The sequence below is a fragment of the Arvicola amphibius genome, chromosome 4, assembly GCF_903992535.2.
Source record: "Arvicola amphibius chromosome 4, mArvAmp1.2, whole genome shotgun sequence".
In the NCBI taxonomy this organism is placed as follows: domain Eukaryota; kingdom Metazoa; phylum Chordata; class Mammalia; order Rodentia; family Cricetidae; genus Arvicola; species Arvicola amphibius.
In genome coordinates, this window is record NC_052050.1 from 33511282 (window position 1) to 33537743 (window position 26462).

Here is a 26462-nt window from a genome sequence, read left to right on the forward strand (position 1 = left end):
CGGTTCCAGTACCAGAAGGCAAGGGAGTGATGGAAAAGCAGCTACCGAGTGGTGGGCGCTGCAACAAGCCCCCCCTGCCCCCAATGACAGTGGTTGTCTCTCACTTCCTGTGAGATTGACAGTTGGGGCCCAGCTAGGTGTGGGACTCAGGCAGCTCTGGTGTGGTTATTTGTACAGGCTCTTCTTGCCTCCCCTCCCCGCAAGTGTTTCCATTCTCACCACGCAGTCACGTCCGGGTCGTGCACACAGGACAGCAGCTGGGGCTTTCCAAGGGACTTCTGAGAAAGCCAGTGAAAGCTTAGGTGCTGGCTCCACAGCCTGGGCACACTCTTGGGGAAACCTTGTTCCTTCCAGGAGGGAGGTTCCAGCCTGGCGGAGTTGCTCTGGCTATCTACCAAGCCCCTTTCTGACTGACACCCAGCTGAAGAACTCACATGCTGAGCTCTTATTTTAGATGGCCAGAAATCTCCTTCAACAGCTCAGTTAGAACTGAGGGTGATGACCTCAGAGCTTGAAGGCACAGGTCTTAGTGGGTACCCGAGTGGATGTGCGCAGCCTGGTCACTACCAACTTCTTTCCATAGGCAGGGACGAGACAAGTGGAGCCAGGACACAGCCACACAGCCAGGGCAGAAGACTTTCTCATGTTTCCCACAAGTATTATGGAGCCTGGTTTCCAGAGAGTGGTGCAGGTGCCTATGCTAGCAAGGTGGTACTCCCCCAACAGGGAGGTTCTGGGCATTACCCCAATTTTGACTAATTATAATATTGAATAGCTAATAACTGGTGAGCAAATTTTACATATTACTCTTTATTATTATTTGACCTTTTTGGGACAGGGCCTCACTATGAAGACCAGACTGGTCTTGAGCTAACCCCAACCTCAGCTTCCAGGTGTTGGGATTTCAGGCATGTGCCACATCTGGCCCTTTTAGACTAGCTACATAATTTTATTTTTCATTTCCAGTCTTTAGAATCCAGAGTAAACAGACAGGAAGAACAGCTCACTCCCGTTTTACAGATGGAAACTGAAGAGAAACTAAAACGAGAATACAACGGTAAACTTTTTATTATAAAAACTACCCATCTTGGTCAGTGTGACATTCATTACCCATGGGCTCCCTCCTAGGCCAGAGGAGAGCCTGCCTTCCATGCAAACACAAAAACACAGACCAAGACCCAATAGCCACTAAGGCTAAGAAGAGAAATGTGAAATGTGAGATTGGCAAGAGTGGGAAAAGGAGAGACAAAGCGAGGAAGAAAGAGGGGTGAAAACAGGGCAATGGGGTAAGGGGACTAAGGTCATGGGGTTCCTTCAAAGGAGTCTGCTGCATCAGGTCTAGGTGGGACACTTGGCTTCCAGTCAGAGGCGTTACCTTCATCAGGACTGCAGATCCGACCATATGCCAGCAAGCACAGCAGAAAGGCTGCACCCTGCAGCCTCAAACGCAGGCCAGAGAGAGAAAGGCCTCAGGGCTCACAGGGCAAGTGAGCCCTCACTGTGAGAGAGACAGGGACACAGGCATGGAACACAAGGCATGGCCACAGCTTTAAGTGTATCCCAAAAGTTCATTTTATTGGTATCTGACAAAGGCAGAGCCTTGGGCAGAGGTAGGAACCAGCCTCTTACTCTCCTCCATCAGTCTCGGAGACTCCACCCAGCAGACACTCCCACTTCACCAGGCCTCAGAGAAAGTGAAATGACTCAAGGGCCGGCCGGATGTGCTGCTTTCACAGGAGTCTGCTGATGCTGAGACAGAGGGCAGGGAGCATCTGGAGTTCCGCCTATTTAGTTCCACGAAAACAAGCACAGGCCAGAAGAAGAGAGAAGACACCGTGGGCTGCACCTAACTAGGTCTTTATTGCTGTGTCTCTGGATTTGTAGGCCACTCCCCGACTTTTCAGCTCCCGAACAATTCCTATGACAGGAAAAAAAAAAACCAGTCCCATGAGAGAGTCACAGGGATAAAGCCACCCGACCTACCTGCCACTGTGAAGTGAGAATGCCCGATTATTACCTAAAATCCTGGCAAAGAGTTACCAGGGAACAACTAAAAGTAGGACTCACACAATCACCAAAAGCAAAGGTTTGGCTGGGCAGTGGTGGCACACGCCTTTAATCCCAGCACTTGGGAGGCAGAGGCAGGTGGATCTCTGTGTGTTTGAGGCCGGCTTTGTCTACATAGTGAGTTCCAGGACAAGCTCTAAAACTACACAGAGAAACCCCGTCTTGAACACCCCCCCCCCAAGAAACAAACAGACGAAACCCCCACAAAGGTATGAAGCCAAATGTCTGGGTGATATCAGTCAGGTTACTCCTGTTAAATCACATAAAAGACTGGCTTCTCCTGGACCCACACAGAAACACTGTTGCAATTGTTATTACCTTGGGGCAGGCGACCAGTGACTGACACAGCATATACACCTGGCTTAAAGTTACCTGAGGAAGAAAACAGATTACAATGGGAATGAGTTAAGATTGGAGACCACCAGGACAGGCTCCAAAGCCACAGAGAAACCCTGTCTCGAAAAACCAAAAAAAAAAAAAAAAAAAAAAAAAAAAAAAAAAAAAAAAAAAAAAAAAAAAAGATTGGAGACCAATGGAGAATTGAGCCAAAAATGGAAGAGGGGTGGAGGTGGGAAGACAACTTTTGAAGTCAGCTTTCTCCTTCCATGTGGATCCCCAGGATCAGACTTAGGTTGTCCTGGCATTGCTGAGCCATCTTACCAGCCTCAAGACTCAGCTTTCCCATAACTCCACCTTTCCCACCACAGGACAGCACAGGCTGCCGATTTAAGGCATTCCTGCAGACCCTCAGGCCCATTCCCAGCACTGCAGAGGCCAGGATGAGAACACTTACTGACTCGTTGCCACTTGGAGACCCAGCTGTCTTCTGGGCTCATCATCGCGATGATCCTAGAGAGGGAAATTCAGAGTCAGCTTGAGCCTGCCTGAAGAGCGGGCACTGAGCAAGCCGTAGCCCCAGGAGAGCAGTCTGAGAAGAAAGTCATCACCAGAGAACTGGGACAGGTCTAGCGCTGGGAAGGAGCTGACTTAGGAGGGAGTCACAACGATCTTTCAGTCTGTGTCCTTGGCCAGCCAGTGAGAAGAGCTTTACACGCAGATGGCCAGTACTGACCATGACCAGCCCAATCACTAGGGGCTGGAGCCTGCTGCAAAGGACTCAAAACAATGGATCGTTTTACTAGAAATGAACGAGACTTGACCAAGCCCATTCTCTAACAAGCTGTGCAGTCTGAAATACATGGAGACATTTCACAGACCTTCACAATGGGACTTGGAGGCTGAGATAGGGCCTACAAAGTTCCTAGTGCAGAGACTGACAGAGCAGACAAGGACCAACCACTTCTTATTCCAACAGTCCTCTGGCAGGTGGCTGCTTCCACATGCTGGCAGTGAGCACAAAGGCGGCTGAAGGGCTAGGAAGGCACTATGTGAGCAGGCAGGCACTATGGAGTCACAGGGGTTATTTCTGTTCCTCACCTAGCAGTTCCATAGTCTGAACTGTCAGGTCTGTTCTAGTGTTGACTCCCTCCCCAAGGCCATTTTGCTTCCCTGGCAACAATGCTAGAGTCTATGCTTTTGCTCATGGTTCGAGTGGAACTGATCTCACTTCCAGGAGTGGCAAGAAGGGTAAGGACAGCTACATGGCTCTGCAGATGGATCCAGGACAGGCACACACAAAGGCTTTCCTCCCACCATCAGTACTCTCTCTGCCCCCACAACCTACCCTTCCAATCAACAACCTATTACCCAAATGACTGAACCTAAAGACAATGCCCACACTTCTCCAAACATGCCCGGGTGTTCCTACCCTCTGCCTCTGCTTCAGTCATACTTCTTTTATTTGAAATGTTCTTTCTACCTCATCTCAACTTCCTACAATCCTATAGTTCTAGACAGGCTTGGGCAGGCAAGCCTGCAATCCCAGCTACTCTGGAGGCTGAGGCAGGCAGATTTCAAGTCCAAGGTCTGTTTGCCCAACTTAAAATGATGCTGTTTCAAAAATAAAAAGTCAAAGAGGGCTGCAGGCATTCTCTTTCTCTGAGGTAGAACATTAGCTTGGCATCTGCAAAGGCCCTATGTTCAATCTTCAATAATATACAGGAAATAATAAACAAAAGTGAAAAAAAGGATCTTATAGTTCTCTCAGATAAACATCTACCTCCCCCGACTTCTGTCTAAACAATAATGTAGCTCTCCTCTGATTGCCATCAGCCTCTGACTTGCTTCTTCTTTAAAACTTAATATGGACTGGAATACACAACTCAACAGTACCAAAACAAACCAGATTTAAAAAGTGGGAAAGACAGAATTGGGGATATACTTCAATCAGCAGAATGCTAACTTTGCATGTCCTAATCTGGCTTCCAGTGGGTGTGGTAGTGTACACCTTTAATTCTAGCACTCAGGAGTGTACACCTTTAATTCTAGCACTCAGGAGGTAGAGGCAGGAGAATGAGGAGTCATCCTCTATTACACACCAAGTTTGAAGTTAGTCTGGGCTGCATGAGACCCTGTCTCAAAACAGGGTGGCAGGGGAGGGACTTTTTTAAAATTTTTTTCTCTGTTCTCTCTCTGCTCTCTCGCTCTCGCCCTCTCTCTCTCTCTCTCTCTCTCTCTCTCTCTCTCTCTCTCTCTCTCTCTCTCTCAGCTCAGGGTGGACTCAAACTCTTGATCCTCCTGCCTCTACTTCTCAAATGCTGGGACTACAGTTGCACACCATCATGGCCAAAGGACATGAACGGATTATAAACACATAAGACAAGTGACATTGGGCTTGGAATGCAGCTCAGCGATAGAGAGCTTGCTTAGGGCATGTGGAGTTCAATCTCTAGCGGTGAAGAAAAGATTCTTTTTTAAAAAAATTTTATATTTATTTATTTAGTATGTATATAATATTCTGTCTGCAGGCCAGAAGAGGGTACCAGATCTCATTACAGATGGTTGTGAGCCACCATGTGGTTGCTGGGAATTGAACTCAGGACCTTTGGAAGAGCAGGCAATGCTCTTAACCACTGAGCCATCTCTCCAGCCCCAGAAAAAAAAAAAAAAAACTTTTTAAAATGGCTTCAGCAATAATAAAAGACCAATGTTATTAATTATTAGGGAAATATAAATCAAACCCACAAGATATTTCCTACCTATTATGGTGGCAATTACAGATATAGCCTGTAGCCATGAGGATGACTCTTAAAACTTAAAAAACAACAAACGAAAGCCAGGCAAGACGCCCACCTTTAATCCCAGCACTTGGGAGACAGAGACAGGCGGATCTCTGTGAGTTTGACGCCAGCCTGGTCTACAGAGTGAGTTCCAGGACAGCCAGGGAGACAAAGAAACTCTGTCTTAAAAATAAAAACAAAAACTAACAACCAACCAAACAAACAAATACAAGAACAAAAACCCAGGAAGTAACAGGCAGTGGTGAGGAGAGAAACTGGAACCTTCGAGTTGTTTCCTCAAACAACGAAATAGTCGTCACATTATCACAGTTCTACTCATGGCATAAGACCAAAAGCCCCAAAGCAGGGACTTAAGCAAGCATGTGTGGATCATCTCCACAGCGGTTTTCTTCATAATGGCCAAAAGGAAAGAAACCACAGCATCAACAGATAACAACTTTACAATCTGTATCATACACATACATGTAATAAAAACAGCCAACTTAAAAAAAAGAAACTTTTGGGAGACAGAGTAGCCCAGTGATTAGGAACACATACTATTCATGAATAGGACCCATGTATAGTTCCCAGCACCCACACGGGGCAGCTCACAAGGATCTGAGGACTTTGGCCTTCTTGGGCACCTGCATTATGTGCGCACACCCACACACATACATGTAATTCAAAAAGAAAAATAAATCTTTAAAACAATTTTTAAAAAGGTTAAATTGGTAGAACTCAAAGCGTGCCTCTTATATCTCATTGTGTAACAACATCTTTCCAAGCAGCTAGCATAGAACTTCACCTATAGATGGGAGCAACTCCTTTTAGACTATAATTTCAGACAGGATCTCGTGATACAATAAAGGGCTAGGACTTAAGGCAGCATCAACACACCCAGCTTCTTCCTGAAGCATCAATCTTGAATGGCTAATGAAGAAGCCATAATGTGTATTCGCAAGCACAGGAACCAAAGGTTCCAAATCGACATCTTTTTTGCCCACCTTCATAGAACTTTAACAAATACTAGGTTTAAGCCCAGTTTAGATGTAAATCTTTAATTGGCCTGGGGTCCAGAAGAAATTTAGCAATGCTGATGCCTTGGGGAAGAAGACCGGGCCATTCACACTTCTCTCATTTCCCTTTGTCCCGGTTGGACCATGTCACCAAAATATAGTCCTCTTACAGGCCTCTTTGAGATGGTCAAGTTTGTTGTGTTTTATTATTATTTTTCTAGTTAGCTTACTGGGGGAGTGCCCTCCCTCTCTCTCACAGATGCATGCAGGCCAGGGTGCATGTGTTGAGGTAAAAAAAACAATTCTAGGAACTCAGTTCTCTCCTGCCACCTTGTGGGATCCAGGATTGAAGTCAAGGTTACCAGGCCTCCCTTCCATCAGGCATCTTTACCTGCTGAGCCACTGAGCTGACCTTATTTGAGACAGGGTCTCACACAGTCCAGGCTGGCCTCAAACACACATAATTCAAGCATGCCCTGAACTCCTGATTCTCTGGCTTCTCCCCCTCAGAAGACGAGATTACAGGTGCAAGCCACTATACCCACTAAGATAATGTTTGAGGGCATAGTTTATTGCAACCACCTTCCTTTCCCTTCATTTTTAAAACGGATCTTCGTGCATCTGTTTTTGCGGAAGCATCAGAAATCAGAGGTTGTTGTATATGGGAATCAAGCTGTACTGCCGTATTATACTCCAACCCTTCCTTCGGCATTATGGAGCCTCCACCTCCTACATCCTGTGCCAGGCAGAGTTGTCCAAGATAAACACAGGGTAACCATCACCGAGCTGACAAGGGTAGGGGAGCTTTGTTAAACAAATACAGAAAAAGGACACGTCATGGGGGGGGGTGTCTTTTTTTTTTCCGAGACAGGGTTTCTCTCTAGCTTTAGAGCCTGTCCTGGAACTAGCTCTTGTAGACTATGCTGGCCTTGAACTCACAGATATCTGCCTGCCTCCTGTCTCCCGAGAGCTGGGATTAAAGGTGTGCGCCACCACTGCCCATCCAGGACATATGATTTTATATTTTCTCCTAGCCACTGTTTAAAACAGTAAAGACAAGATGAAACTAATTCCAGTATTTAATCAAATAAATCCAAAACATTATTTCAACATTTAACTAATCTTAAAAATTAAGATAATTAGGCATCCTTTTTTCTTCAAGCAGAATCTTTGCTCTCTGGCGTATCTCTGACACGTAAACATATTCTAATTTGAACAAACCACATCTCAAGTACTCAGCAGCTACTGGTCCAGAAGCACAGAATTAGTGGGTCTCTAAAGAACTGTTGAGACCAGCTAGTCTTATGACCTCAACGATCTGCCCTGTTTTTACTTCTTGGGCCACAAGTCAACATGGTGCAGAAGTGAACAGGGGACCACGGCAGGGCTTACCCATCGAATGAGGAGCTTGTGCAGTCATACACCATCTCTCTGTTGCCCTTCATTTGTAGGTAGGCTTCACAATTGTCACAGCCGTCATATTCAAACTGGTCTATGGTCTGGAGGGAAAAAAACAGATAGGATAAACATGAACAAGGTCTTTTGTTTGTTTTTCGAGACAAGGTTTCTCTGTAGCTTTGGAGCCTGTCCTGGAACTAGCTCTTGTAGACCAGGCTGGCCTCGAACTCACAGAGATCCGCCTGCCTCTGCCTCCTGAGTGCTGAGATTAAAGGCGTGCGCCGCCACAGCCTGGCACAAAGTCTTAATATCTTGATGAAGACAACCTCTTGGTTCTACGTAGTCCAACACCTACTGGTCTGCAAACTATTCCTAAATTCCACCCCCACACGCCTTTCTTCTCTCATCGTCCCTAATTCAGCTTATACACTTTTTCTAGTCTCCTTGGGGTCAGGTACCCCCTCCAACTCTCTCAGCTGCCTTGACTCCTAGTCTTTCCAGTCCAACCCAGCAATCCACCGAACCGCCCGCTGGGGAGCCAAGCGTATGCTGAAAGGCGGGTACGACCACCCGCGCCCTCAGCGGGCACGAACGCCCTGCTCACGTTCCCGCGACGTAAACAACGGCTCCCTTAGGCTTCCCACTCCCCTGGTGATCTCCCGGGCTCTCAGACCTTTTCCTTTTCTGTCTGTGGCCCCATTTCACCCTCTTTCTCCCATTCTGCCTCCCCAGTCGTCCCTACAACCACGTCCCCGACCGACACCTTGACTAACGAGCACAGCAAACAAGCCCGCAGATGCCGCAGGTCCTTCGGCACCGTCTCCAGGGCCATCCTCACCGACGCGACAAATCAGCCACAGGAAGTAAACAGACCACTACCCAGAATGCCTGCCACTTCCTTCACGTAACTTCCTCTTCCGGTGCAGACGCCCGCGGCCCCGCCCTCTCCCCCCCGGAGGAGATGGTTTCTCCCGTAGGGGCAGTGGGCGGGGCAGCCGGCCGCCACCTGGGCCGCGCGCGCCCGTCACCTGGACCCGCGTGAGCGAGCGGAAGACGGTGCGCTGGAGGCGGGACTGTGGGGGTGCGGTCAGCGCCTGCGCAGGAGGCGTGGCGCGAAGCGGCTTGCGGAACTGAGCACTGTTAGGCGCGCGGGCCTTTTGATGTAGACGTCTGGCGGCAGACGCCGATTTTCTCAGGCTCCCTAAGAGAGCCTAGATTGTTTTGTCTGCTTGTTTTAATTTGTTTATTTATTGTACAGTAAATGGCAATTCCTGAGCTGGTGACCTTGAACTTTTGATCTTCCTGCCTTTCGGAGAGCTGGGATCGTGGGCGCGTGCCACAGCGTCCGGGTGTTTTACTTTTTCGAAACCAGGCTGATCTGGTACTCCCTGCCCTCGTGTCTCAGCCTCCAGAATGCTCAGAATACAAGCTTGCGGCTTCGCGCTAGGTTGTTTTAAAACAAGAGGCAGGGAGTCCTTGCCTTTCTGGGTCGTCTGCAGAGAAGAAAACAAACCCGACACGGCCCCACCTCTTCTTGAAACTGCGAGAGCGTGATATGGTTGCGTTTGCGGTCCACAGGAATGCTGGCCCCAGCCGCGCAGACGGGTGGGGGGAACGCATATTCAATTCCTCCTACAAAAAAAACCTCTCGCTTGCGCGTCCCGGCTGAGAATTTACGCTTTGTAAAACCCTTGGCACATTGAGACATAACTCCATGAGAACCTCTGTAGATTAGGTATCTCACTTCTCATACACTCCCCCACCTCAGCCGCCATTGAACAGTGTATGACGCAAAAGTCTTTGCCTTCTGAACAGGGCACCCAGACACCTAGTATCTTGAGCAAACCATACAGAAGAAGAACGAGGTTTGGGGCAGTGTAAACAGAGCAAATCCCCCTCCGGACCCTAGGGAATCTGTGGAGGGCATGGGGATCCCTACAAGAATTCATACAGAAAAGGTACCAGTTCTCTTGGCGTGTGGACAAAGTGTAGTCATTGTGTTTATCTGAATTGGAGCGCTGGGATATAAATAGTCGCAATGCCTGCTGTTCTGGCCTTCCAACCCTTGTAATTAAAACTTAACTACAGAAAGACTGATTCTTGCCTGTCCCAAGCTGTGTTCGTTCAGACGGGGTCTGTAACTGGGATGCTTCCTAGCAGTGGGAAATAGCTTTCCAGTTTGGAATACATTTTCACTACTCTATCTCATGTAAGTAAGCCTTGTATCAACTCTGAAGGAGGATCATTTTATTGATGGGAAAAGCTAGACAACCCTGCTGGGGAGCTGGAGCTGGCTCAGGACCCAGCGCATAAAAGCTGGGCATGATGGTAGGCACTATAATCACAGCACTGGGGACCAGAGATAGGCAGATCTCAGGGGCTTCAGGGCCAGCCAGTCTAGTCAAAACAAAGGTCCAGGTGCAGTGAGAGACCCTTTCTGTTGTTTTCTCCAGAGACAGGGTCTATTATGTAGCTCTGGCTGTCCTGGAACTTGATACATAGATCAGGCTGACCTCAAACTCACACCTGAATACGCATGTGTACACACACATGCACTACATACACACATGTCAAGGCAGCATATTTGGTTTGGTTAAGGTCAAAAGGCAAGTCACCGAAGCATCAGAGTGAGCAATAGTACAAAACATAAATAACTGAATTGCGATAGGACCCAGGCATGCTCTCTCTGATCTTATGAAGCCATGTTTTGGGGATCTAAAACCAACCTTTCCTTACGAGCTTTTGATATCACAAGTAACATATGAAGCCAGACATAATAACATTGCATGCCTATAATCCCAGTAATTGGGGGGAGGGGGCAAGCAGGAGGATCAGGAGTTCAAGGCTAGTCTCAGCTGCAAAGTTAAGTTGAGTGAGGCTGGGCCTCAAAAATTCAACAAAAGTTAAGAGAGAAGATGAGATTGTTATCCTGAGTGGAAAATTATAATGAAACAAAACCACAAAGCCAGATCATATTTATGGATAAATATATTAGCAAATAAATACATTTCTCAACATAGTGCCTGATTCAAGCATCTTTCTGTCTGGTTCAGATATAAATACCTATGTGGGTGCCTGGGTGCCAGTCTCCTCATTGACTCTGAGGAGACAAGGTTCCCAAGTAGGATCCCATGCCCATTTTGCCCCCACATTCACATTCCAGGCAAGGATAATGCCTGAGGGGCTAACAATGGTCAGGAAGCCCTGGGATGAAGAGCTACAGGAGGCCCCTCAGCCCTTGTCCACTTGGTACAAGCGGCCCAGGCCAACCTGTTGCTCTGATTCCACGTGTACACCTTCTGTTGGGTTGTACGGCTTGCACTGGGAAGGTGGGCCTCTGGGCCCTGCAAACCCACGAGGCCACATGCTCCATCTTTGAGAATCACTCTGAGAGAAATTCTGCCCTTGCTCAGCTGTGATTTTGCTTTCCCTGCCTTCATCTCATCCTCTCCCTCTTCCCAGGTGGTCAGTTTCCTCTCTGCCTGCTGTGGGACTTAGAGACAGGAGAGCTTCCAGGAGGAGTTGTTCTCTCTCTTCCTGCTCTCTACCTCAGAGGAACTGGAGTTGCTGGAGTGACGCGGAGTTTGATAATCAAAAGATTCATCCCAGGTTTGTCAAAAGTCCCCACCTCTGGGACCGAACTCTACACCCTGGCTCCCGAAGCCTGCAACTTAAGATCAGTTTAAGAACAGGGAAGGAGACTACTCCTCCCTGAGCACCAGGGCAGGCACTGGCTGGAGAAGGTGCAGAGACCTCCCTAAGGACAGGGGCTCACCAAATCCCCTTGTTCTTGTGTGAAGACGGGGACTGATCAAGCTGAAGTCGCCCCTGTGAAGCCTTGACAGCCATGCCCTCAGCCGAGCCCATTGGCTTGTGTGAACCAGAGGCCTGGAGCAAAGGAGACCCAGCAGGAGACCCAGCTGGGCTGGGGAAAGCAGCACCTTGAGGACACCTAGACATTCACCCTAGCTTCCTGTCAAAAACTCAGCCTTTAGAGACCCACCCCACAACTGCATCGTGGCTGGCGGTCTGGCTGGACACAGGACCTTTGCACAGTGGGTGTGTTCTGCAGACAAGCCTGGGAGCTAGGGGCAGAGAGCAGCACCTCCCGCCATCCACCATCACCACTCTTCTTCCGGTGGTCCCAGGAAGTGCGGCAAAAAGAGAGGCTTGCTGAGGCCCTGGCTTCTCCCAGGAGCAGAACCCTGTGCCGGGTAGAACCCTGAGTCGTCTGGAGCACACCCGTGGTTGGAGCTATGTCTGGTCATCTCACATCACACCGCTTGTTCACAGAGCTCCTCAAGCTCCTCCTCCGAGCCTGCATGAGAAGAGAGCGGAGAAAAGAGGTCACCGAGGGTCCAGCTAGTTTCCTGCTTCTCCCATCTGTGGAGACTGGCCGGGGAGTGACTGCAGAGACGGAGAAGTGGAAATATATCTGGAAAGGTGATTAGGTTGAAAGCTGAGAGGGGCCCTTTGGGAAACGGTAGTAAAAAAAAAAAAACAACAAACAAACCTAGAGAAATACTTGCAGCAACCCTGTATGACCAGTATTTACTATTCATTCATTCACTCAAATATTTATTTAGTATTCACTTTGAAGTTGGCTTGCTACCATTTGCTGAACAGGATCTCCAAAAGAATAAGCTAGGGGAAGCATGCATGCACATGGGTATTACGGCAGTGGCACAGACCGAGGGTCATGAGAGGTGCATCATGGAAGGGGAGAGAACACATCCGGGCACAGCAGCGAGGAAAGACTTTCTGACTGAAGATTCGCGAGCTGGAGTTACAGGGATGGCAAGAACTGGGTTTGTAGGGACAGGGAAGTCAGTGGGGTATCCTGGGCAGCAGGAACTAGTAGTGTTTACCCAAAGTGACTGAAGCAGAGGGCAGAGGAAGGGACGGGAAATGGATCTAGCTGGCCCTGAAGGCCATGTTAGGTTAGATTTTTCCTTCCTGTGGACGTAACAGACCATTTGATTCTAGACAGTTTGTGGAAAGGCTGGTGAGCCTGGCAGTAGCATGCAGGGGAGCAGAAGGAGTAGCTGTGGGGCACAACTGCATGATACCAGGCGTGCAGCCTTCATGGCCTCTGGCCTTCATGGCCCTGTCAGTCGGAGGCTCCTGCTTTGACGTCAGGCTGTGCCCCACAAGGGGAGGGGCTGTCAGTTGTGGACCCGAGGAGAAGGTGACAGCTAGCACAGGAAAAAGAGGGAGACTGAGCTGGAAGCACCCAAAGCAGAGACGACCGAGCCCAAAGGGAACCACCAAACACCTGGCCCATGCTCACGCCACACGACTGTGGACACATCCATCCCAACCACTGCTTGCATGCATGCCTCCCTATGGACCTGAGCAAGCTCCGTGTCCTCAGAAGCCTGCCCAGAACCTACCACATAGCAAGTATGCAATCAGGAGGAAATGAATAAATGAGTGACCGTAGCTCCCAAGCCCTGCCTGTAGGATTCCGGGCCTTGTATTTCAGGACCTCTGGGGTCCTCTTTTGAGGGAGAAGGGTTCTTCTAGCAATGGCTCTAGGCAAAGAAGTGTACCATTCATATGCTGTCTCTCAAACAGGGAGGGAGTGGGAGGTAAGAGCCTTGGAAAGGGAGGATGGTTTGGGCAAATAAATGCTCAAATGCTTTTGGCTTAGAGCCAAGGATTTACATCGTTGCTGTTGGCTGAGACACAGAAATGCCATGGGTTCCCATGAAGATGTGGCTGGCCTTAACTAACAAGAGTGCTTGGAAGAGAAGGCTGCTAGGGAAGCTGGGAACTCCCTGTGATTTCTGCGCTTTAGATAAGTTACAGCCCTCGGCTTTCAGAAACCCTGTGGCTGTTTTCATCTGCCCTGCAACATCCAGGTGTAGCCCCCTCTCCCCAGAACACCTGCTTCCCTGAAAACTCACCAGGCTGGGCTGGTAGCACCTGGCAGTGTGGATAAGGGCATGATCTTCCCTCTGGCATGTCAGAACTCCACTCGGAATGTCCCTCTCCAGGAGAGCATGGTCCCAGAGGCTGGCGGGGGGGCAGATACAACCACACTGGCTGCGACCGTGAGTAACAGGGGCTTGGGGCTTCATACAGCAGCCTCTTGTCCAGGCCTGGAGGTCTGAAGATCAATGGATGAGCCTCTGGGGGCCAAGGGTATGCTAGGCTGGGGCTGTAACCGGGGAAAACCTGGCAAGCTGGGTGCACAGTCAAGTCTTGGGGCCGAGAGGTTGGCAAGGGTTCTGAGAGGCCACCCCGCCGTTTTCTCTGTGGGTGTCGGACAGGGAGGCTGGATTTCTGCAAGTTCAAAAGACTGTTGGGGTTGGAATTGGGGTTGGGGCTGGCAGCTTCTGCTAGGCCAGGAGCTGGCTCTGTAAGGGACCTGGGCCGGTGTGTGTTGGGGAGCACTGAAGAAGCTGCTGGGTTGGGCGTGGTCGACTTGGGGTCCAAGATAGATGGCTCCGGTTGGAGCTGAGTCTGAGGAGCAGTAGGCCTGGGCTGAGGGACATTTTCTGGGCCAGGCTTCCTGCCATGCCACTGGAACCGCTTTTTGTAGTGGTGGTGGCCGTGGCGGTGATAGTGGATGTGGCTGGAAACCCGAGTCTCCCCAGTGGGTACCACTGACTCCAGGGAACGGGGTCGAGAGGTCATCCTATGTTGCGTTCTTTTCCCTCGGAGATCCCCTTCGGGGCTGCAGTACACCAAGGGGTCAAAGTCACTGCTCAGGGAGCTGTGGAAGGTCGAACTGCTGCCATGGATGCCCTGCAGGCTGATGTCTGTGCAGTTGACCACTGAGTCACTGGAAGAGCCATGGCAGGGCCCTGAGCTGGAGTCACTGGCTGGCCCATCTGCCAGGTAGCCGCTGCGTTCTGTACAGTAGCTTTCTCCAGATCCGCTGCTGTCATGAGGCCTGGCCCGACGCAGGGCCGCTGGGCAAGCTGTGGGGTGCTGAGAGGTACATCGGAGGCGCCTCAGCCCCCAGCCCTGCGCGTAGGGGTGCTGAGGTACTGCCAGGTGCTGCTGTTCTTCTGGGGCACGGAGATGTGAAGCCCTGGGGAGGCGTTGATGCCGAGAGCCCATTCTCGGCTCCTGGGAGGGCAGGAAGGGCCTAGGTCTTGGGGGGATGGCCCCTGAATTCCTGGAAGGTCCCAACAGGTAGGCAGAGGGGAGATGATAGTGGGCATGGCCAGGATGCTGGCGAATGAGGTGGAGCCTCCTGCCTGGTTCCTGGTAAGATGGAGAGGCCCCCAGGCCCTGGGGAAATGAATCTCCTTCTGAAAAAAAGAACAAAGAAGATGCACATTTGATTTCACAGACACAGACTTCATTCAGCGAATGAACGCAGAAAGGCCACCCTGTCTGATCCTGCGTCGCCTCTGAACTCAGTTTGAGAAACCAAGAACGTCTAATCTGAAATTTGCCTGTGACTGGACTTAACTCCTCCTTCCTGTCAGGCTGTCAATCCCTGCTCCTCCCGTCAGCCATGCGGGGCTCTTTCACCCAGGGCCACCATTAGCTCACACTGTCCCTTTGGATGAATTAGCATAAGGTTCTTTTCCCTCAAGATATTGATTTCACATCCATTTTTTTTAAAGAAAATTGCTATATCGATTTTATTAGACTAGGACCCTTTATTGCCAGAACATTAGAATAATGAATTTGAAAATAACCCAGATTTAGAATCAACAATACTGTCGGAAAAACACACTCTTTAAGCAAATGAAGATGGCTTCCATATGGACAGCCCTCCCCAGCAGACAAGGGGCTTTTGAGCAGTGTGCAGCTGAAGCCACCATGGTGGCAGCTGCTTCTCCTTAGTCTCACAGTAGAATGTCTTTCCCAGAGGGCAACTATGTTCTAGATCCATCTGAGGGCACAAGGGGAGCCCTTGGTCCACCTCCTACCTACGATGTTGAACATGCAGAGGGGGCAAGTCCGATGCTGGTGTAGCCAGGGGTCCACGCAGGTACGGTGGAACTCATGGAGGCAGGAAATGACCCGGAGCTCCTGAAGCAAACGAGAGTGTCGCAACCAAAGGTTACACGGATCTCCCTGACTCACCTACTTGCAAAAGAGCAGGAGGGTCATGGAGGTGTGGGCTTTGGTAGCTGGTGGATTTGCGTCAAGAGGCACGACTTTGGGCAAGTCTCTCTCTCTCTCTCTCTCTCTCTCTCTCTCTCTCTCTCTCTCTCTCTGTTTTAGGTTTTACTTTTTTTGAGATAGTTTCACAGCTCTGTGCGATAGTCCTTGAACTCTTGACCCTCCTTTTCCTGTCAGCCAAACGCTGGATTAGAGTCCTGCACCACAATGCTTGGCTCAAATTTCTTAACAGTTTCTGCTGTCGGTAAGGATAAGAACCCAATCCTCCCCACCCTCCTTTGCCATGGGGCTAACGAGAGATAATATGTTTAGTTTAAAGTGCCACTGTCGCCTGACAGGAGGCTCCCTCTCCGCAATACCGATGCTTTTTCTCAGAAGCCAACAAAATGACCACATTGAGGAGCAACACATAGGACCCAGGTGTAGGTAGGATGTAGTCATATCTAGACCTGTCCACCCCCGCCCCAGCTACCACCTCCATCTCTAGCCTGGCCCACCTCACCTGCCCCTCTGAGAACTCCTCCAGGCAGATGGCACACATAGGGGCTGAGCTGCAGCTACTCGCTGAGTCTGGCCACTCGGCTCGCACCCGCCTACAGCTGGCTTGGTACCTCCTGGTGGCCAGCTGGCTGATGGCCCAGGCTGTCCGTTGCTGAAGAGGGTCCTGGGAAGAGGAATAGAGTTCAATCTGGAGCAAGGGCTCTGGTTCCCTGTTCCCTGGGCCCCGGCTCCATCGCCCCATGAGATCACACAGCCGAATGACTGCCCTTGAGGGTGGATCCCTTCCAAGCTCCTGCAGAGCTGCGACCCTCCATCCCACCGCCTTGCAATATTCCGTTATGCTTGTCTTCCTTTGATTACTTGTGAGAGACACTTTAAAAAAATCATTCTTCTTCTAGTCTATGTGTGTGGGCATTTTGTCTGTATGCATGCTTGTGCACCATGTGTGTGCCTAGTGGCCACGGAGACCAGAGAGGGTATTGGGTCCCCTGGAACTGGAGTTACAGACAGTAACGCCCATGCTCACCCACTTCTGGCCAATGCTATTCTGTCATTTTCTCGATGCAGACTCTCCTGGACTGGTTTAGAAATGGTTAACCCTGTCTCCCTGCCTGCTGGCTCCTCTTTGCTACCTCACTGTTCTCTGTAGCAAGCACATGTTGCCATCCAAAAGATTGTACATTTTACTTCTTTTATTGCCTGCTTCCTCCCACTAGAATGAGAGCTTCTTAAGAGTGAAGGGCTGGTGCTGGAGAGATGGCTCAGTGGTTAAGAGCACTGGCTGCTCTTCCAGAGATCCTGAGTTCAATTCCCAGCAATCACATGGTGGCTCACAGCCATCTATAATGAGATCTGGTGCCCTCTTCTGGCATGTATGCAGAACACTGTATACATAATAAATAAATAAACCTTAAAAAAAAGTGAAGGATTTTTTTGTCATTTTTACTCACAGTGCTGTTTCCAGCACCTGAAACTGATATATATTATTGAGTATATGTGGTGGATGGATGGATGGATGCGAGATATGAAGTCTAAAACCATCAGAGAACCTAGAGTTAATTTAGATGGAGACTGTTTTGAGGGCTTAAGGACACCTGTCTGCCTCACATTCTTCTTTCTGCCTCCACATCTGCACCCAAGCCCCTTCATATCGGGCAGCCCACACCGCTCACCTGTCTGCTACGGTGGGGGCGACACCTGATGCGCAGCACTGAAGCCAGGACGATCACGAAGATGGTGCCCACCACAGTCAGGAGGATCCACACGTCATAATCTGGCTGGGGATGTGGGGAGGAGCAGAGAGGAGAAAGGGTCATCCTCCAGAAAGAGCCAGGTCAAGGTGCGAGGGAACACTGGAGGAGAGATGGAGTTGGAGGGTCCCCTGGGCCTCCCACCTGAGGGATGAAGGATGGAACTGGAAGGACCAGGTGCTCTCTCTGCCTTGGGGCTGCAAGAAAGGGGGCTGGAGCTGCAGCTGTGAGACCCTTATCCTGGAAACCCATGTATTTCCAGCCAGATGCAGAAAGAATCTCTTTGTACAGTGGGAGCTACTTGCTGGAGAGCACAGGGAGTAGAGAGGCACCCGCCAGGGGTCAGAGCCTGGGCTCTGCAGGTAGGCAGGCTTCTGTGCTCTATGCTATAAAACCACAGAGCTTCAAGCAGACTCAACAGACCCAATCTGTTCACCCTGCAGACGAGGCTGGGAGAGCGGGAAAAATTCCCAGAGACACGTGGCTAAAGGGTGCCGCGGTCTAGGGTTTCCAGGGAGTGGGCGCAAGGCTGCTCAGATGCAAGACAGATGCAAGGCCGAGGCCTGAGGTGCTTACCCACGCCGGGGGCTCCTTCAGCTCAATCCTCACATGGGCCTTCCGGTTCTTGTACACAAACTCCATCAGCTTCTCAGCATCCTTACCCCAGATCAGCACCACTGGCCAAGTCAGTCCCAGCGGCTGCTGCAGCTGCAGAGAACAGAGTTCCACAAGGGTTCTTGCGACTTCTGCTTCCCCCAGGAACCATACCTCCTTCCATCCAGACCCTTCCTGGACCACCCACACGTCCCCAGTCACCTGCTCAGCTGCTGATCGATCCTCGGTGATGTCAAAGAGCACCGCACTAGCTCCACGCTCGCCAGCCATTCGGGCCTGCAGAGACACAGCAGAGTGTTGTCACAGCCGGCCACAGGTGGCTCTCAACCCTGAACACACGCATCTCTGCACCCTGTACACGCACATGTATGTGTGCGGTGTGCGAGGAGTCGAGGAGCCGAGGAGCCTGGGAGCCCTGGCTGACCCAGCCCACTGCCTTCAAAGAACAACATTCGGTCTTTCATTTTGAAACGGAACACCCACCCAGGTTTTAGTGGGTGCCGGGAAGCCGGCTTTGGCTCTAGGGTGAGATAAGCCCCTGCTCAAGGATCAAGCAGTGGGAGAACAAAGGGCAGGGAGTGACCAGCGGCTGGTGGGGGGGGGGGTAGAGAGGGAATGGGGAAAACAGAGAAGGACCCAGCCCCACCTATCCAGAGGTGGCTGTGGAATGTAGCCCATCAGGAGTGAGACCAACAAGTGCTGAATGCCTGGGACACTGCTCTGACCCAAAGCGTCCATAACAGATTCCCCCACCTCAGTGGTCACCCAGGGGCGATGTCTCCCCTCCACTCTCTCGCTTGCCAAGCTCTCTGGTTCCAGATCAGGGCCTTAAGGAGCCTTGCCCAGTTCTTGATCCCTTGGTCCTCTCCCTTAGGATGGCTGGATTGGACAGGGACTGAAAGGGCTGCTCCCACAAGGACACACTGTACAAATACACATATATATTCTCCAAGGGCTCCAGGAGTGTGTCTGAGGCAGTACAATCTAGCCAGCCACGCAGCAACACAGCAGCACAGATAACAACCCAAGAGGGGACAAGAGGAGGGAATCTGGGGCCTGTGTGGGGTGAGAGAAGGAAGATAAAGCACACAACAGCAACAACTAACTGACAAGGACGGACACTGGGAAGGTGCTGTCCCCAGCCGGGAACCGGACCACCAGACCACCAGACCAGAGGGCACCAGCTGCCACCTCCCGTGCCATCTCCCACCCAGGGACCCTGCTGAATCCCTGGGGCCTTCCTGCAGGCAGTGAAGGAGTTAACCCTTCTGCAAGTCACAGTGGCAGGAAGAGGAGCCCATACTGGGACTTACTCATAGTCCCAGAGCTTTGATCTGTGCTCCCTTCCCAGGGAGAGCCTGTTGGAGCAGGTCCCCTGCCAGGTAGGCTGGGAGCAGCTTGTTTTCTGCTCTCTTCTCCCCACTCCCCAAGCAGTGGCAGGGGCTAGTGGGCCCCTCAGAACCAGCTACATGCAGGCAGGGGGCAGGGAGAGGGCACTGAGACACTTAAGGGGGTGCGCTATTTTGGTTAAGATAACTTTCCTTTCTTCTCTCTCACTTCAGGGAACTGGGCTGGTCCCTCTTCGGACCCTGCCTAGGACCCCAAGTCCCGAGGAAATTCATGGACTCTACAATGAATGGACTGGGGAAGAAATTGAGAAATTGCAGCTTCTACTGTCCTCTTAACCACTTCTTCCCAGAAAGCCCAGCCAGCTCCAAACAAATCTTCAGGGCCCTCCAATTTGGGGCTTTCAATAAGTGTTGACAGGGAGTGGCCTCTGTCTTTAATTCCAGCACTTATGAGACAGAGGCAGACAGATTTCTGAGCTCAGGGCGAGCCAGAGTGAGTTATAGGACAGCCAGGGCTATGCAGAAAAACACTGTCTCAAAACAAACAAATAATAACAACAAAAAGAAGTGTTGGAAAAGGAACCCCATAGGGGATCCTGCTTGTGATCAAATAGTCCAGGGATGGGCCAGGAGTGGGTTGGGAAATTCAGTAGTCACAGAAAGATTCCCATACCCAAGGTTCTGGGCTCAGTGTGGCCCAGAAGAGTATGGGGGCTCCCTTCTTTGGAGATTTTCTTACTTCTTCATCCAGCTCTCTTTGAAGAATTGGGTAGGAACAGTAGAAAGCAATTACTGTGAGGTTCAAACACCCTAGCCCATTACAGCCCATAATTACAAAGTTGTAAAAGTGATCAAAGAGCCCAGAGCGTTTGCCAACAGGAGAATATAAACAGGACTTTCTGGCAGTGGATTCTTGTGTCCGGAGTTCCAGAGACAGAAAGCAAGATTTGGGGATGGACGGCAGTCCAACCTGGAGCTCTCTGAACCCCCTGCCAGCTTGCACCCAAGAGCAGGAGTTACCTATGGAGCAGCTCCTGAGGACTGGAATCTGGAAGACAGGGAGGATGGGCAAGCTCCCACAGCCAAAGACAGCACGGTCCTCTCTGGATGCTACAGGGTGGCCAGACCTTGGGCCAGCAAGCAAAACTGCACCAGGAGCCAACTCAGAGCATGCAAGGAGGGAGCTGGAATCCTGTCTTTCGGTCCATTAGTCGGCTGTTCAACTTTCCTCTACAGACCACAGTGACCGTTTCCGTCCATCACCTGCTCATCCATAATACAACAGCATCCACTAAGCCCACTAAGCCAGGAAGCTCCGGACTCCCTGCGCACACAACACTAGAATGCTCGGGCTGGGGAGATGGCTCAGTGGTTAAGAGTATTGGCTGTTCTTCCTGAGGTCCTGAGTTCAATTTTCAGCACCCACATGGTGGCTCATAATCATCTCTAATGGGACCTGATGCCCTCTTCGGGCATGCAGGTGGACATGCAGAGCAGTCATGCATAAACTATAAACTATAAATAAATAAAATTTAAATAAAAAATGGTTTAAAAAACCTAGATTGCTTGTAACGATATTCTAGTGCATACATGAAAGGAACAGACAATGGCCGACACCTTTTACTTCAGAATGCCGTCCCCTCTACTCTCTGGTCCCCAATCTGATGCAAACACTCAACACACGAAACAGATAAATGTGAAGCAGCTCCCTCTGGGGGTGGGGGGAGAGGAAAGCACTTTAGTCCCCCTGTCCCCCACCCATCACCCCCTCCAAGAAACACAGACTTAGCAGAACATTTGTTGAAGTCCACTTGGCCAAAGACCCCCATCTGCTGGGAGGAGTTCCAGCCCCATAGGGCTGGGTCAGACTGGAAAGAGTCAGTAGGATAAGCAGCACTAGGCTGGGCTTGAGAGCAACGGGAGAAGGAAGGAGAAGGTGTGTGCTTCTTACTGAGATCTGCCCTGCCCAGAGAGCCAAGGTGGGGATCCCAGCTCTGCTCCCACCAGGAGTTGTGAGACTTTGTGGGAAACTTCTCCGCGCTTTTGTTTGCTTTTGTGTAATCTGGGGCAATAACAGACCCCACCTCATAGAACTGAATTAATTAATCCATGTAAAGTACTTAGGTTTGTACCTGGCACATGGTGCTATTATATCAACTATTATATGTGGCTTGCATACATGAGTTCATTTATCCCTCAGAATTCCCTAAGACAGTAAGGAAACCAAGACCCATAGGGCCTGAACTGGTCCATGGAAGACTCTTCGGCATCATCCTGGACTTCAGCCCCCAGAACGCCTTCTCTTTCTGTTTTGATCTGTGTTCCTCAAGGCAAGGTCTCATTATGTTGCCCAGGCTGGCCCCCAAATCAGTACCCTACTCCCTCAGTATTCCTGCATGCTATGATTATAGGTATGTGCCACCATGTCCAGCTTGAGAGGGCCTTCCCCTTAGCCGCTGGCTTGGTGGCCATCTTGGTACCCAGCGGCTTGCCTATCTAATTCCTTCTCTTAGGCAAAAGGCCTCTGTGTTTGTCCAGGTATGACAGGGGACTTGGGGCTGATAAAGAGGCAAACACCACTCCAGGTGACTGGGTAGGGACAGAAACAGAACAGAAAAGTCCAAATGAATCACGGTGAGGGTTTCAGAGAAGACCAAGTGAGATAAGTAGTTAAAAAAAAATCAAAAGCAGCCTTTGTGAACTGTAGAGCATATGCGGAAGACTGCTCAGTGTGGGACACACAGTTAGCGTGTGCAAGGCTCTGGGTAAGACTGCTCAGTGTGGACACACACTTAGCGTGTGCAAGGCTCTGGGTAAGACCGCTCAGTGTGGGACACACACTTAGCGTGTGCAAGGCTCTGGGTAAGGCGGCTCGGTGTGGGACACACACTTAGCATGTGCAAGGCTCTAGGTAAGACTGTCCAGTGTGGAACAGTTGGCCAGGTTAGATGATGGGACCCGACTGGCATGCTTGGGAAAAGGCAATTCTCTTAGCAATGATTGAGAAGCCAGGTGTGGGGGTTCATCCTGACTGTCAATTTAACTGGGCTGAGAAGCACCTAAGAGATTAGCAAAGGGTACCTCTGGGTGTGTCTGTGAAGATGTTTCCAGAGAGCTTAATTAAAGGGGAAGACACACCATCCCAAAGACTGAGGCTACAGATGGAAGGGAGGAAAGGAGAAAGCACACTAGCACAGCGCGCGCGCGTGCGTGCGTGCGTGCGTGCGTGTGTGTGTGTGTGTGTGTGTGTGTGTTCCTGCAGAGGTCAAGGAGAAAGCCTCCTGCATAGAAGCACCCTTACAGTCGGCCATGTGTAGATAGTGCAGTCACAGACTGTGTTAAAAGAACTGCGGAAGCTGGGTGTGGTGCAGACCTGTGAGCGTCTGCAGCTAGTCTAGGTTTTGAGTACCTATGCAGGCCTGTGAGTATCTTCTGCCTTAATATTATTTTAAGCTTTTACTTGTTTTATTTTTTGGAGACAGGGTTTCTCTGTGTAGCCCTGGCAGTCCTGGAACTCTTCCTGTAGACCAGCCTAACCTTGAACTCAGAGGTCCCCCTGGCTCTGCCTCCCAAGTGCTGGGATTAAAGGCATGTACCACCACTGCCTGGTTTATTTCCAGTTTTTAAATGTGGCAACTAATTTACATTTTAGTGGGAGGTATTTTGTTTTGTTTTAATTTTGTAAGAGGGTCTCATATAGCCCAGCTAGCCTCACACTCACCGTGTGAGTGCGGTGACTTTGGATTTCTAATCATCTTGCCTTTATCCTAGAGGGCCGGAATTATAAGCATGTACCACCAAACCTGACTTTATGAGATGTCAGAGAACAAAGCCAGGGCCTGTGCAATCCAGGCCAGCTGAGCCATACCCCAGCCCTAATTTACATATGACCCTTGGGTAAGCCAAAGTCATCTTGCAGGCCTAAAGTTAACAAAGCTCACAGGAAATGTGTACACATCGTAGGGAGAGCAATAACTTCCACTTGGCTGTTTTGTTTTCCTTTTTTTAGCCAGAGTTTTGTTACACAGCACTGGCTGAGCTCGTGTTTACTCTACAGCCCGACCCTGGCCTCAAGCACACAATCCTAGCTCGGCCTCCTGAGTGCTGGGACCTCAGGCATGAGCCACCAAATTTGGCTCTTTTGCTGTTCTTGTGAAAGTGCTCAGCAGATGTTTCTGAAGTGTGAAAAACAAAACCTTCGAGTGACATCCCACCCTGTACCGCCCACCTGATCTGCTCTTGTGCCGAGGAAGGGAAAGCCCTCAGAATTTCTAAGAAATGAAGTGGGGTGAGGCAGTGGGAAACTCAAAATCCTGGGACTGGTTGGTAGAAAAACAAGTGTGGATTTCTATGGCTCTCGGATGGGTTGAGAGCTAAGGGAACTTGAGGAATCAGATTTAGCAATTTTTGTTGTTGTTTGTTTTTTTTTTTTTTTTTTTTTTTTTTGAGACAGAGTTTCTCTGTGTAACAGCTCTGGCTGTCCTGGAACTCACTCTGTAGACTAGGTTGGCCTCGAACTCACAGAGATCCACCTGCCTCTGCCTCCCAAGTGCTAGAATTAAAGGTGTGTGCTACCACTGCCCAGCCAGGTTTAGCATTCCTAAAAAAATATTATTTTATGTGTATGTGTATAGATGTTTTGCCTGAATATGTGTCTGTGTACTACTTTTTCCTGGAACCCGTGGAGGCCAGAAGAGGGCATCAGATCCCTTGGAACTGACTTACAGATGGTTGTGAGCCACCAAGTGGTGCTGGGAAGAGCAGCCAGAGTTCTTAGCCACTGAGCCATCACTCCAGCCTCCAGGGCTTATGGTTCTAAGAGACAAGGGGACAAGAGAGCACAGAGCCCCACAGCCCAGTGCTGGGTGCAGCTGAGGACATGTGGTCTGAGGACGTGTGCTGTGAGACTCTACCTTACTGGCCAGTGACAGGCAGGGCCGAGGAGCCCTTCGAGGACTCTCCAGCTTGACGATGCTGATGAAGCCAGGCTCCAGGTTGTCGTCGTCACTGGCATTGCACAGGTACAGCGGGTGGGACTGCAGAGAGACAAAGACCTGGGTTAGAGCAGGTATGAGCTGCGGACAAGAACCAAGACATCTACATTATTCTAGGCAGGCTCCAGGTTGGCGTCTTTTTAAAAGATGTTTAAAAATAATGTGTGTGTGTGTGTGTGTGTGCACGCGCGCATGCGTGCATATGTGGATGTGAGCACATGCTCCATGATGTATATGTGGGGGTAGAGGACAACTTTCAGGAATTGTTTTTCTCCTTCCGCCATGGGGTCTAGGGACTCAAGCTCAGGTTGCCAGGCTTGCGCTGCATGTACTTTTACCCGCGGAGCCATCTTGCTGGCCCTGAGTAGGTCTCTTGCTACTAGAAAAGAGTAGACCTTCCCTGGGCATGGTGGCTGATGCCTGTAACTCCGGAACTCAGAAGGCAGAGGCAGGGGATTTGCCAAAAGTATGAGGCCAGCCTGGGTTACACAGCGAGTTTCAGGCCACTGTATCTCAAGAAGAGTGAGTCTTATTACTGGAGAGCTTCGTATTAAACTAGTAATCATTCTTTGTGACTTCAAAGGTGCTAGAGTACAGAGGATGGGGGATGGGAAGGAGGAGCATTGCAGGCAGGACCTAAATGAAGAACCTGCTGTGGAACAGCTGCAGGACTCTCAAGCCACACTTTTTTAAACAGACCAAGTCCAGATGGCCCCTCTCCTGATGAGCACAGTGTCTCCGGATCCTTCTACTTGCTCCCAAACCTCCAGGTTCTGAGAGTGCTCCTGTAAGCTCCAGGCTCAGAGAGTGCTCCTGTAAGCTCCAGGCTCAGAGAGTGCTCCTGTAAGCTCCAGGCTCAGAGAGTGCTCCTGTACTCCTGCCTCTGTGCCTTCTGTCCTTGAGCCTGGAGGCAGTGCCAGGTGCTACCGATGCTGTTTTGGGATGCTTCAACAGCCCTGCAGATTCTGGCCTGTGTCTTCTAACTCAGTGTACCTGCCCCTCCTTCTCACTGCCTGTGAGTGCCCTGTGCCCATCGTGGAATCAAGCAAGTTGCTGGAGGAGGCTGTTTTTGAATGAAGCTGGGCCAAGACTTAGGGACTGACCAACACAATTCCTGGGCACAGGAATGATGCAGTAGAGATGGGACCACCTCTGCCTATTAGCTCTAGGACTATGGAAGGTCCAATCCAAGACTGTACCTCTAAGCCAAACTAGTATAGAAATAATGACTAAAGAGAAAATGGGCCAACTGTGTGAACAGAAATCCGGGACCCCTCATCAGAGAAATGAGACCCTTCACTTAACAATCTTATTCCATATTATTCTTTGATAACATCTTATTTATTTTCTGTGCATGTGTGGTATGCATGCCATGGTGTATATGTGGAGGTCAGAGGACAACTGTGGGCACCTGTTCTCTCTTTCCACCATGGGATCCAAGTGATTGGACTTGGATCATCAGGTTTGGTGACAACCCTGTTGAGCCATCTCACCTGCCCTATATTCAAGACAATTCTCAAATATATCTGAATCTGATTTTCCCAAAGTGCTAAGAAAACAAAGTAGTACTTGCTTGTCCCTGGATATTCCTACAGGTCAGGGATTCCCATGTCCTGGCCAGAGAGTGATTTCCTACAAAGGGGTGGTTGGTACTTCACTCTCTACTGATGCTAGAGTTTGAAGTACTTTCAGAAAGAGCCATCAGAGGAAGCACAGAGAATTTCAAATTGATGATGATGATGTCCGCTACGGGTTGAAAACCGGAGTAACTTTCCGAAAGCTTTCTCAGGCTCATCTCTTACTGACTCAAACCCGGTAGGTTCTCAATCAATATGTACGATGTCGCTTTGCATCATGGCCTTGATAAGAACATCTCTGGGGAGGTAGCAGGGGTCCTATGCTTATTTCCAGAATTTAGGGGTTACTGGCCTGGCGGTGATGGAGGCTTAGTGTGGGAGAAAGGTTACACTCTTGTCTCCAGAAATGAATGCCAAGACGCTGGGCTGTTTTCTTTTCAATGTATACCGTGTGTCAGCCTATCCAATCATCCGCCCATTCTGTG

At 50.1% G+C, this 26462-nt stretch overlaps 2 protein-coding genes across 3 annotated transcripts in view; both read right to left on the reverse strand.

Annotated features, from left to right (window-relative positions):
- Positions 1-1548: 1548 nt before the first annotated feature.
- Supt4h1 (SPT4 homolog, DSIF elongation factor subunit) lies at positions 1549-8518 on the reverse strand. Its single transcript, XM_038325107.1, has 5 exons — positions 8364-8518; positions 7595-7701; positions 2861-2916; positions 2386-2439; positions 1549-1918 (listed from the first exon to the last, which is right to left on the reverse strand). Exons 1-5 carry the CDS (start codon positions 8430-8432, stop codon positions 1851-1853), a joined length of 354 nt encoding a protein of 117 aa, XP_038181035.1. The 5' UTR covers positions 8433-8518; the 3' UTR covers positions 1549-1850.
- Positions 8519-10570: 2052 nt separating this feature from the next.
- Positions 10571-26462, reverse strand: part of Rnf43 (ring finger protein 43) — a 66402-nt gene continuing 50510 nt past the window's right edge. For both annotated transcript variants that reach the window (XM_038325105.1, XM_038325106.1), the window contains 8 exons: positions 24320-24442; positions 18259-18333; positions 18019-18150; positions 17365-17469; positions 16194-16355; positions 15496-15598; positions 13510-14865; positions 10571-11918 (listed from right to left, as the gene is read on the reverse strand). In XM_038325105.1, coding sequence (XP_038181033.1) covers positions 11875-11918; positions 13510-14865; positions 15496-15598; positions 16194-16355; positions 17365-17469; positions 18019-18150; positions 18259-18333; positions 24320-24442 — 2100 coding nt within the window. In that variant the 3' untranslated portion in view covers positions 10571-11874. The remainder of the gene's footprint in view (positions 11919-13509; positions 14866-15495; positions 15599-16193; positions 16356-17364; positions 17470-18018; positions 18151-18258; positions 18334-24319; positions 24443-26462) is intronic.